Raw genomic sequence first — 13,713 nt, forward strand, 5'->3', positions numbered from 1 at the left:
GGGTTCCATTGTATGACTTTCTTTTCGTGATGTGCTTTAATGAATTGCCATTAACTAGTAGATAGCTCACAAACTATTACTGTTAAGATCAAAATTTGAATGATATTGCCAATCATATCCTGGACAGAAGTAACTCTGCCTTCAGTTTCTCTCAAATGACACTTCACATCGACAATGGACTCAGTAGAATGTTAAATTTGGTACTGTCAGAGCCATTTGACAGTTATCCTTGCCTAACAGTTATCATTGTCTAGTGCATAAATCACCACTTTTATAATCTCCACTGTAGCCAATCTGTATATGTAGTATTTTGGAAAATGGAGTGTTCTTTGCTGAGATTATATTTATTCTAGTATCTCATAAAAATGTCTTTTACAGTTGATTTTGGAGAATGACTACTGTAGAGACACAAATCTGTAATTTTCTTTGTCTTCTACATTACGTTTCTTTGCTAGAAGCACAACCCTTGTCTTAATTAAGTGAACTGAAATTCTCATTTATCACATTGTCTAAGGAAGCTTGTTTGTCTTCTACATTACATTTCTTTGCTAGAAGCACAACCCTTGTCTTAATTAAGTGAATTGAAATTCTCATTTATCACATTGTCTAAGGAAGCTTGTTTGCTGTATATGTATTCTTGTAGTAAACAGACCGGTACTTCATCTATGCCTGGTAACATTTTTTCCAATTTTTGGTACAATTTTTCCTGGAATTAAGCTCTAGTGTGTAATGTCATTATTTTACCTGATGGATAGCATTTGTACAAGCTATAACTGTTTTGGGAAAGTTCTATTGTACATTTTCCTTCAGTACTGCAAACATATTCATTCACAAAATTTACCAGTGTGATTAGGTCATCTATTGCCCTACGCCTGCCTTTTGCTGAAAGCTCTTATATTTCTGTTTGTTTTTCCTTGTTCCCTGTTTGACAGCTTTCCAAACTGCTTCACCTCCATTTTTAGCATTAAATATTATTTGGTCATTTGAAGACTGTTTTGCCACCAAGTAGTACCCTCTGTTGCACTTCTTGTCCTCATGTTGCACTTTTTGTAATAGTGATAATGCCTAGAAATTTTAACTATCTCTCTTTTTTAGTGATGCATAAAAGTAGCATTCTTTGCTAACTGGAGAATTATCTAAAACTTTGAAACATGCATAGAAGTAGCATTCTTTGCTTACTGGAGAGATATGTAAAACTTTGAAAAATGCTACATCACTGCCTGATAAGAGCTGTGTAGAGGAATATAGCATATTGTTTCCAAGGATAAAATTGTACATTTTAGAGAACTACGTAGTGTCTGTAATATTTTGTGGAGTAGAGTGTTGGGCCCTGGCAGGAAATCAGGAACAAAGAATCCAGGCAGCAGGAATGAGATTTCTATACTACATTTTAGGGTACATGAAAGCTGATTAGTAAAGAAAATGATTTGAGACTCACTGCAGAGGAAGTAGAGGAAGAAAAAGAACATGGCCAATATTTAATGTCCTAAAATAACATATAATTACAAAGCTACATGGCAATGCAGTGGACTAGTATCACAGAAAAAAGGTGAAAACACCAATTCTGAGAGCCCTCGAGATTAATCTTTGATGTTGTTGTACAAGGAACATCGCGACAGAATGAGTATGATGTGTGGCTATAAAATAAAGGGATTGATACTGTCACAGGGCAATTATGCATGTGCCAAATATGAATGATGAATAACTGTCCAGTTTGAAGTCTTCCAAGTGGAATCTGGCAACTGTGATGCCTAAATAAATCAGTGTGGCTGTGGTTTTGGTCTGTGGGAGAGCTGTTAGTTTGTATTCCTGGAAAAATGGTAAGTGTAATAATACAGCAACAAATTGTCATGAAGTTTGACATGCAACTTGGAAAATCTCCCACTGAAATCTATCATTTACTAAATGCTCTTCAACGTAAAAAAAATGGATGAAAATATTGAAAAAGTAACCCAATCTGATTTGATGTGACAGTCAATTGGGTGTTCAATCAATTCCAGGAACTATAGAAATTGACAAAGAAAGTGTAAAGCAAATTTTACACAACCTTTTTAAAATGAGGAAAAAGTGTGCAAAACTGGTCCTGAAAGCTCTCTCGATTGAACAAAAAGAAGGCCAAGAAAATATTTATAATGGCATTTTGAATAGCATTGAAAAGAGTGATAACATGTGATGAATCTTGGTTTTTTTATGATTCAGAAACTAAGTGTCAATACATGCACTGAGAGGGCCCAACTTCACTGAGAACGAAAGAAGCTTGAACGAGCAAATCAAGAAATCTTCATGGAATAGTGTCTCTTCACTGGTTTCTGAAGGTTAAATTATTAATCAACATTATGATCTTGAGTCTCTTCCCTGTACAAAATTTCCACTGATGGAAAGAGTGCTGGAAATCTTCCTTTGTGAGCTCCTTGATGACACCTGCTGCTTTGTCTTCGTCTGCTTCACCAGACTGAAATATTATTTCTTTTATAGAAACCTCTTAACGGAGAGTGCAGTTTGAGCTGGTGTTTTATCTTGCTGAAGAACTCATGACTGGTTCTTCCACAATTTGGGCCACTTTTTTCTTATCTTCTCCTGGGAGAGGGAGGGAGGGGAGAGAGAGAGAGAGAGAGAGAGAGAGAGAGAGAGAGAGAGAGAGAGAGAGAACACCTGCATGGGAAGAGAGGGGGGCAATTGGTGGGAGAATGCAGTACACAATCAGAATGTTTAAGGCTGGTCTAGACAACAACAGAAGAGGAAAGAGTTAAGATATGATAAGATGAGGCAGTGGGGAACTGCTTAGCAGAGGTTTAGGCCAGGGGGACTGTGACACTGCAAGATATGCTGCAGAGGCAGTTCCCATCTACATAGTCCAGAGAAACTTGTGCTGGAAGTAAGTATCCAAATGGCATGTGTAGCTAAGCAGCTTTAATGTTATTTGTGTTGTTATATGCAACATGTTCAGCAACTGGATGGTCAAGTAGACATGTGATTTCTTGCCATACCCACATTGAATGCCACACAGCAATCTGTGTCTCATGGTTACTGTGGTATGGGGTGGTGGTGGTGGTGGTGGTGGTGGTGGTGGTGGTTAGTGTTTAACGTCCTGTCGACAACAAGGTCATTAGAGACGGAGCGCAAGCTCGGGTTAGGGAAGGATTGGGAAGGAAATTGGCCGTGCCCTTTCAAAGGAACCATCCCGGCATTTGCCTGAAACGATTTAGGGAAATCGCGGAAAACCTAAATCAGGATGGCTGGAGACAGGATTGAACCGTCGTGCTCCCGAATGCGAGTCCAGTGTGCTAACCACTGCGCCACCTTGCTCGGTGATATGGGGTGGCAGGTGAATGTATGGAGCAGGATGTTCACAAGGGATTGACCCATGGGGTGAATGACTGGAATCAAGATGGGAATATGGATAGGTAAGGATATTCCATAGATTGAGTGAATAGAAGTGATGTGGGTAGGATTTCAGGTAGGATATTATCATCTCAGGACTTGATGACAGATGGTCAAAGTTCTGGTGAAAGTTGTGGTTGAGCTCATCAAACTAAGGGCGATACTGGGTGGACACAGGAGTGCTGATTAGAGGCTGGTTAACAGGTTTATCCATGTCAGAGGAGGACATGGCATAGAGATTCAATTTAGGTGTGTTGTAAAGGGTACTGTCTGTCAATAAATGATCAGGTAAAGTTTTTGGTATGTTTTGTCAGCTTCTGTTTCCCTTTGCAGTTGCAGCATTCAAGAGAGGTGAAGCTGTAGGAGAGAGAGATTTTGGATAGAATGTGTGACAGCTATCAAAGAGGAGGTACTGTTGGTGCTCATGGGTTAGTAATGAAGAGACTTATTTATGGAACCATGTGAGAGGTGGAGATAAACATCTAGCAAGGTGGCTCATTGACTTGAGAAGGACCATGTTGAAATGGATTTGGGAGTAGGTGTTGAGGTTATGGAGGAAACAGCAAAGGTTGTCCTTGTCATGAGACCAGATTATGAAAATGTCATTATGAATCTGAACCAGACAAGGCATCCTAGATGTTGATTGCATAGGAAAGATTCCTCCAAATGGCCAATAAATAATGTGGCAAATTATGGTCCAATGCAAGGAGCCATTGTAGTAGCATAGATATGTGTATTGATTGGCCTTCAAAAGTAAAATAATAGTGGGACAGGAAGAGGTTAGCCAAGACCACCAGGAAAGAGGTGGTGGGTTTGGTATCAGTGGGATGCTGGGAAAGGTACTATATGAAGGCTATAATGCCAAGGGCATTGGGGATATTCATATACAAGGGCATTGTATGCAGTCACCAAAAAGGAGACTGGTAATAATGGGACAGGAACTGGGGAAAGGTGATGACAGAAGTGAACAGTGTCCAGGATGTTGGATGGAAGGTTACAGCAATAGTTGGGGGTGCTGGTCAATTACAAATTACTACTTCAGTGGTAGGGTGGCACAGATTTAAGTTTTCAATGCTGAATGTAGCTAATTCATGAAGTGAAGTGACATATCACCCTGATGCTCTTTGTAGTACTGGTTACCTTGAATATCTTCTTATGGTCTCCTTTTCCATGATTTCTTGATGCAGTGGTTCTGCTATGCAGTGCCACTAATTGCACCATGAAACTTTTAGAACACTGTTATACAAGAGGTTTCGATTGGCTGTTGCTAGTGGGGTACATTGTGTGAAGTACTTCCACTGTAGAGGATGATTCAACTTAGTATTTGGGTTAAAGGGGAGGCCTTTATAAAGTATTGAAATTTCTCCAGGGGTCAGAGCTTTGCAGAAAGGTTGGCAATAGCTTATGGAATGAGTAATCAGGAGCAATGTGCTTCATGGAGGTTGGATGAAGTTTCTGGAAATGTGGGATGCAGAGTAAGCAAGAAAGGCATGGTTGGGGAGCTATGACGGATTGACAGGAGGGTTGCATTAAAGTGGTAGGTTCTATATTGGCTACAAGTTAGTCCCATGTGGGCATAAGACAGAGTAGCTAAGACAGCTTCCTCAAATGGTGCTGGGAATGCTATTCCAACTGTTGAAGGGCAAAAGTTTATGATAGCATTCAAGAAGATGGGGTCACAGAGTAAAAGGATTTTCAGAAAGGAGCAGAGGCTATCAAGTATAGTTTGGAATTGGATTGTATGATTATGAAGGATGTGACAGGGTGACTGCCCTAGACACTTTTTAAAAGTAAGCCCATTTGGTAGGTTATCATGTGTCACAAAAGATTTTAGATGGAGGATGTGTGTCACTGGAGCTTTTCTAGGGAAAAGAAAAGTCTTTGGAACTGGCTACTAAAAAAAATAGCTAAAACCAGTTAAAAACAAGTAATGAAAGACTTATGGTTGAAGTGATACATTGGAAATAACTGGCAACTCTTATATAGAGAGCTGTGTAGGAAGTTAGAAGGAAAGGTATAAAAAAGGAATACACATGCTCATAAATAAATGTTGCAAATTGTGAGTAAAAATGTATGATCATACAATGTGATTTTAAATAAACACAAGCGAACTTAAATAAACATGCACAGTTGGTTTACAGTTAAGGTGACCAGCATATGTTGACAGTGGAGAGTACATTAAAATATTTTAGAGTGAAAACTGCACTAATAAAAGTTCTGAAAGCTTATAACGGTGTTGTAGGGTAAGTTGCACTAAGAAATAATTGTTGAGAAAAAAATTTGGTACACTGTGCTTTTTTCGATCTTTCTGTATTGAAGTTATCCAGACAGCAAATTCAAGCAGCCAAACACAGTCAGTTGTTTTCATAGCAAAGATGACAATCCTGACTACCAATTTTTGAATCTCTCTCCTGTTTCATTTTAGTAAACAAAAAAAAGGACATTTAGTAACTGCATCTCTGGCAGACTGCTTGAATTTGCATGCACAATGGTCTGATTGTCTAACTTTAATGCTAATTAACTCAGAAATGGTCCAACATACCAAATTTTTCTTCCATAAATTCTACCAATCATTCAGTTTGTGGACAATATAATTCTGCTCCATGGTTATGGAACCATTCAAAAACTGTTGTGTGAATGTCATCATCATTGGGAAATGTGCAACTGTTACAAATTAGTTACTCAATTCTCTTGACATTGTCATCTATAGTTAAAGTTGATGGCCTTTCTTCCTGATCAGTATCACCTATGTGCACATCATTTGCATGTGTTCCATATACTGTGATAATTTCAAAGTGAATCTGTGTGCAATTTAGGTGTTTTGTCCACAAGCATCATACAGTTTTGTGTACTTCATCTTTGGAGTAGGTCTCTAGTTGTCGCACCATGTCACTTCACATTTTGATACACTGGTTACGCATTTGCTGCAGAGACAGTTCTGCTGAACTGTCTCTGCAGCAAATGCGTAACATATATACTCTCTACTGACAATGCACTATTCTTGTTGCACAGTGGTCTTAACATAACTTTTTGAAGTCCCCTCGTATATATCATCCTGACATCTGTACCTTTTGAGCGATGTTACTAGACAGCACTAAAATGTTTAATGCAAGTGCTAATTTTAAAAACCTTTTTATTTCTGTTGCAGAATTTGTAACTATTCTGACATCAAAGAATTAGTCCAACTGCTCAGAAAGATGTCATGGAACTTGGGCAGAAAGAATAGCAAGGCTCTCAGGAGGCACTGGAGTTTGTCCTGAAGTCACATATATCTACCAGAATTATTAAGGAATTATGATGCTATGTTGTGTTTTAGTTGGGTAATTCCCTTTTCTTATGGATAAGGGACTTACATTTTCAAGAGCTTCTGTGGTGGTTATTGTACAACACCTTGTATCAATTTAATATGAATTGTAAATGAAATAAGTTTTTAACAATACATGAAAGTGTTAATTATGCTGCTATATTTTTTCTTACTGTAAGTGATACCACACACAGAGCAAAGAATAAGTTATTAAACTACTATGATTTTAGATTTTATAACAAAAAATAATAGGCCAAACAAAGTTGTTTAACAGTGTTTTGTACAGTTAGTGCTGCAAAATTTCAGGCAATTTGACCAGGATCATTATTATTTTTAATACATGTAACTTAAGCTGCAAAATATACATAAAAATAAGATGCCATTTTTAAATATGGTAACTGTATGTTAAACACTGAGAAACATGGAAAGTGCTGGTCACTGCAATACTGTGCTTGTGTTGGAGCCAGTGACAGTGTCACTCACCATCTGTAAGCAATGGGAAAATGTGGGGGCAACACAGTTAAAGGGATCTGAGTGCCTCTTCTGATTCTGTATGGAAACTAGAGATCAACACAGATCTCAAATGAGACTGAGTTATCGCTCTTCATCTGAATCTCCAATAGCACATTTTACCATTTCTCATAGTTGGCATGTGCCAAAGTTTGTTTGTGTATTGTTACTCCCTGAATCATTTATTTAATTAATTTATTAAACATATACCTCTTGAAAATTTGAAACAAGAACTCTGACAAAAATATGTTGTAATATATCATTCTTAAGCAGTTAAAAGTAACTGAATAGTTGTTGATAGATAGACAATAACATTGTTGAGGTTTTCTGTGGATTTTGTTGAAAATATAATGGATGTACCATTTTATAGCTATATACATATGGCATTTAGTTTCTAGTCTTTGGCTATATTTATACAGTTGAAAAAAGAGTTGATTTACTTTATAACATTGTACCCTGTTCCTTTAAGATATATGTCACTGTATCCTGAGCAACTGCTGATGTGGATTACATTCTATATTTTAAGACATCCTTACAGTCATTTCTTTGCTCAAGGTATCATTAATATTTTCAGATAAATTGTGCAGGGATATTACGGGTTAATTCAAATTTTTAATTGTTTAAAACATTGTACCATTAGCCATTTAATGTTTATGTATTATACCATCTTTATGACACTTTTTAACCTCTGAAACCAAAAGATAATATAAATTTGGAAACTATCAGCAGATTTCTGCAAATTCATCATAAATCCAATTTCAAGGGCTTTCTGAAAGGCATTGTTATGGAACACAGGACAGGCATTCCAGTAGTACACACACAGTTCTTGTACTTTGTTTATGATTATTTTATTATATAGCATTTGAAAATTTATTAACATAACCTTTCCTGATGCTCACAAGCAGCAATAATTAATTATGATTAGTTTTTATGTGTTGTAACTCACTCATAATTTACATTCTTCTCATTATGAGTGGAAGATCATACTATACTGGGTATAACATTTGAGCTTGGCATTTCTAGATGGTAATTTAGAGGCAGATCAATATGTTAGAGTGGCAACAGTTAGGGAGTAATGTGTTCTTAAATGTACAGTTATATTTACAGGATGGATCAGCATGGTAACATACACCCTTAGCACCCTTTGAAAGCTACCTGTAGAAAGATGGTCTAATTAAGAAAATGTACCCATCCAGCTTGTATGTAACTTAATTCCTTATCCCTCCATAATACAAGATATTTAAGATATTTTTAAATGTATACTACAAAGTAGAAAATGTGTGTATGTTAAATGTAAATTGTGTAAAAATATTGTGATGCACTTCACTTCAGTCTTTAAATAGTGTCCCATTTCAGTTGTTATTCTGTTCATTCAAAATCATTATCCTTAATCTGGTGGTCACATGACTAACGTCTCCTTATGATTTTGATGTAGTTGTCTTATAGAAACAAGATTGGTGTCCCTTCATAAGTTCTGTTTCTAGTTTGAATTTAGCTGTGGAACCAATGAATCTGTTATATGTTAGTGCAATTGTGTCATAGTCAAGTGTAGATTGATGTGATAAGTTAGGCAGAACAATGTATACTTTTAAACAACATATATTAGTTTCAGCATGGACAAAGAAAGCACACTAATGAGGAGAGTTGAACAGTTACTTGAACATTTCTGCCATTTCAACTTCAAGAGGGGGCACCTGTTAAAATGGTAAAGAATTATAACTTTTTGCACATAGAATTTCATTTTAAATGGGATAAACACTTCCACATTAGTGTTTCATGACAAAATCAAATCCCTTTTCCTACGTTGAAAAATTTACTTTCTTCTTTGCATTATTTCTCTGTTTTGTTTTTAGTCCAGTTTCAAACTAAAACAAATACATGACAAATACTTGCTGAACTGATGAGCAGAACTCTATAAATTAGCTGGAATTTATAGAAATAATTCACATTTCCATTTAGCATAAATAACTATATTTTGGTTACATTTTATGAAGGTCATACCATAAAATATACATCTGTGGGGGAATAGTTTTAGAATCCAGTACCATATTATAACAAAGGCATTATTTGATTATTCATACACATACATAAGTTCATCCACTATTTTATCCTAGTAGTCTTAATTAATATAGATTTATTCTGTTCAGAAATATTTCAGCTACAACATACTCAGTTCTACATCAATGCAACTATAGAGAACAAGCCAACATCTATTAATTGGATTATAAGTAGATCAAATTTACTATCTACTGATTTATTTTCTGTATCTATATGAGAATTTCATTAAATGATAGAAAATTGTATCTAGCAGGAAGCATACTGAACTGGCCAAAATCTTTTCAGTGAAGGCCTCAAAATGGAACACCATCTATCACTTTCACTTTCTTCCAAATATTCAATCTTTCTAAAAATATGTTTGACAGTCAAAAGTGTTTTATGCTTTATTGTTAATTAGGATGTGGGTACTATAACCAATTATGTATAGGGAACTAAACAAAATTTCCAAAAAATGAAAAATCTGAAATTCTGTTTCACATTGCTCCTTTTAACTAATTCTCTGAATTAGTCCACTTTCAGCTGAGTTGTAGATATCTATTTTCAACAAAGTGTTGGTAAGTTTCACTTTCTGTGTTGAGCAGTTGTAAAACAGACTGAATGTTACAGATCAAATGCATGTTTGTATTGCATATTTTATTTCTAAAATCATTGTTACTATGTTAAATCATTATCATTACATAATTGTGAGTACATATATTTTGTTAACTGATATTTTAGTGTGAAATCATACAAGATTATATTTTGCATATATAAACTGCATTAGTTCAGAATATTAATGTGATGATATAGATAACATACTTTTATAGTATCTTGGCACAAAGTCCATATTAGTGACCAGGCAGCCAACATAAAAGTATCCATTCTCCCAATTTATCATGGCAACAGTAAGTGAAGAGGATTTCAGCTTAAGATATCTGTAGCCTTCTTTCCAATGTCACCGTCCATGTTATTTTCAGATGTTTACTATATTTCTTTCTTGGAATATTCAGGTCAAGAAACATATGATTTTACAATGTTTCATGGAAGAGAATTTATTAAAGAAGTGTGTTATTCTGTAAAAGAAATGTGTAACAATTTGTGGAATCCTTATTCGTAAAAGATGTACAAGCATTTTTTTAAGTTTTCATTTGGGATAATATGTAAAGATATGGAACTGTATGTAAAATTTTTGGGATGTTTGAAAGTAATTTTTATAGAACAGTTCATTGCAGTCAGCCAGGGAATATAGACAGGGAATATACATAAATATACTAGAACATGATTTCAGTACTTGTATACAAATTGCAGTAAGCATTAAGTTTGACTACAGATCTCCTGCTGAAGGAATACTGCTAGTTTACACAGATAAAAAAATCTTGGAAACTGTTTTTCAATAAATGTCCTGCCTGAATTGCTAAATAAGGCAGCAAATAAAGCAAAGTAAGTGAAATACATAAATATTATCTCTCTTTGTTTAGTTTTGCTAAGGGCATTGCCATACTTATTTTTTTGTTGGTGTAATTCCTAGTAATGTCTTCCAAAAATTAGTTTCTCCATGGGTCTTCATTTCTTGATTGCAACATGCTACCAAGTGTCAGTGTTATTCACATGTGGTATTCCCTGTTAGAAAAGTAACAGACATTTCCCACACCAGAAAAACTATTGGAAAGAAACAATTTAACCAGGCCATGGAAAAGAGCTGGTACTATTGCATTAGTACCATTGTACAGTTTTCAGTCATTGTAAATTTCATACTGTTTCATTGTTCATTTTTAGTGTGCAAAAGAAAAAAAAGACACATGACGTAAACTTAATCAGTTTGATTGTGTATTTACACTGAGGGAAAGAGATACCAGTACTTCATAAGGCAACCCCATACAGAACATTACTTTGAATGTGTAATATGCACTCAAATTGTAGTAGCCATAACACATTTTCAGTCTTCTGAAACAATAATAAAAAATACAATTGTAAGACATGTTACAAATGATTGCTAATGTTTCAGAAATAACACAAAATCAGGGATACAGTTTAAAGTCAAATACATTATAGTGCATATACTTATATGTAAAAGCATATCCTTTGAGCGAACACATATGTGAATTATTTCCTTAACTTCTTTTTAATTTAATTTAATGGTTCCAGAAATAAGACAAACACAGCTCAGCTACCGGACATAGCTGTAAACAATTTAAAAAAAAGAGCTAATCAGTATGGAAGTAAACAAAAAGTTATGTTTCATTCTAGCTAAATTTACATTGGCCTATTTCTGTAGCTACAATGCCTGCTTATATTTCTGACACCAGATGAATGAGTGAGACATAGTACCAGCCAAAGATGAGCATTATATTAAAAACAACAACAAAAACAGAACTATAGCTTATAAAATATTTTGCTGTGGAACATGTAATGTTAATTATGAGAAGTGGTACTACAATGAGCTGGTATTCTATACATACTGAACCTTCAATCTATTATGTATTTGACAAGTCAGAACTTTCTTTATTAATAGGTACTAATATCACCTGTCGAAAGCTATGACCACCTAGTCATCAAATCCTGAAACTTTGTGTGAAAACAATGAAATCATTAATATCTTGTACGACTGCTAAATTAAAAGACAGTTGTATTGCCTCAAATAGTCCACATGAAAATTACTGAGGCAATATGTACATTACATTGTCTTACAACCAATCATGGAAATAATCTGGACAATGACTCAGATGCCCTTTATTCCAAAATATTTACATCTGCAAGAGAGGTCTGGTGTGAGACTATTGAATAATTCCATTCTCATGAAAACTATCTATCTTCTCTCCCCTTGTAGTTAATACAGAGGTCAAAGCCCATACCATTCCTCATGTTAATGTACCGAAGTGCAAGCTCTTCTGAACAAGTTTCAGTCAGTCATTAAAACATCAAATATGGTTATATCTGAAACAGACTTACCTGTTTCTCAGTGTTTCACTTAAATTTTCCACCCTATGAGAAGTTATAGAGACTCTACTGTCTGGTGTCAGTGATACAGTAGGTATGGAAAGCAATTTGTTTCCATAGCATAACATTTATTCTAATTTTATGTCATTTTACATCTGTCTCTTCTGATTGGAATGAAAATTTAACTGTTTTGTTGCAAAATTGTTGTTATTGTTCTTACTCAGTGATATTTGACTATCAGATTTGTTCACTGATATGTAGTTTTTGTGAATGTCCATAAAAACAAAAAAGAAATAGAACAACATTAGCGTAGCTTTTACATGGAATGAAAATCCAAACAGGAAATGCTGGTCAGAGAAAATGACTACTAGATCAGCTTTCCAGATAAATAATGCTTGTATAAAACTGCATGTTTTCCTTATTTTAATAAGGATTATACATAGTCAAGGTAATAGATCAATCTATATTCTGTAAGTAATAGAATTAAATGATCAGTTGCTGGATTATGTTAAATATGTTACAGCATTTTTCTCATCACTAGTCACTTCTGTGAACTTTAACTATCTAATTATGAGTGTTTGTGAATTATTTTGAACCTCTTTGGAAATACATATATTCAAGTAAGAGGTCTGCAAGTATTTGAAAAGTAAGTTGTAATGAGTGTGAAACATAGATTTGTACCTGAGGTGTGCATAATTCAGGTTAACTTGTGAACAGCTGGCTTTGTATAATCAATTGAGTATTTTTAAATGACCACATTGTAAAATATAAACTTGAGACTAAGATCTGTTAAGTGGCTTAACACATTAAAATCATGAAGCCTATAAACAGGATATTTTAAGAAGGAAGCTTTTAATAAGAAAGGTTGTGAAAGTTAATTTCATGAATGATAACTGGATTATATGTATTTAGTGAGAGGGGTCTTCCTTTTACTAAAATAATGTTACATCAGAGGTGCAGTATTTTGTAGCAATGGTAGACAAAGAAGATATTATTACCATAGTACTACTGCTAATATATCAGTCCTATACAAGAATTGCTTATCTCTGTCTAAAAGTGTGATTTAAAAATACTAATAAATTAATAATGAATTAAAATAACTCATCAATGAATAAATTATTTTAAAAATTTTCCTTTATTCACAATAGAACTGATTTAACATAAACCTTTACTAATACTCAATGAAATTCAAATAAAGATTTATCTAAATTAATTGATAAAATGTATATAAATGTTATGTGTGAAACAAACTGTTAATAGAAACAAAATATAATTAAAACTGATGCAAACATTATAGAGATGATATATCAAATATGTTTTATAAATGTCAATGAAGCCCATTCCTGAAATTGATATATTAGCCCATATACAAAAACATACATGTATATACACAATAGCTATATATACAAGAATATTTACTTGTACATGACAATGTTACTTTGTGATAGAAACTTTACCCCACATTATCCAATGTACATTCTAGTGCTGTGTTACAGAACAGGGAAATATAATCACTTTTTTCTAATAAAACTGATTTCATTATC

The 13,713-nt window shown here is 34.4% G+C and overlaps 1 protein-coding gene and 1 long non-coding RNA gene across 4 annotated transcripts in view; one reads left to right on the plus strand and one right to left on the minus strand.

Moving 5' to 3' along the window:
• The window catches only part of LOC126353858 (calmodulin-like), a 732,664-nt gene extending 718,965 nt beyond the window's left edge, over positions 1 to 13,699 (plus strand). For both annotated transcript variants that reach the window (XM_050003024.1, XM_050003025.1), the window contains one exon: positions 6,530 to 13,699. In XM_050003024.1, coding sequence (XP_049858981.1) covers positions 6,530 to 6,561 — 32 coding nt within the window. In that variant the 3' untranslated portion in view covers positions 6,562 to 13,699. The remainder of the gene's footprint in view (positions 1 to 6,529) is intronic.
• Positions 12,182 to 13,713, minus strand: part of LOC126353860 (uncharacterized) — a 184,271-nt gene continuing 182,739 nt past the window's right edge. For both annotated transcript variants that reach the window (XR_007565223.1, XR_007565224.1), the window contains one exon: positions 12,182 to 12,419. This is a non-coding gene — a long non-coding RNA (uncharacterized LOC126353860). The remainder of the gene's footprint in view (positions 12,420 to 13,713) is intronic.

The sequence above is a fragment of the Schistocerca gregaria genome, chromosome 3, assembly GCF_023897955.1.
Source record: "Schistocerca gregaria isolate iqSchGreg1 chromosome 3, iqSchGreg1.2, whole genome shotgun sequence".
Lineage (NCBI taxonomy): Eukaryota > Metazoa > Arthropoda > Insecta > Orthoptera > Acrididae > Schistocerca > Schistocerca gregaria.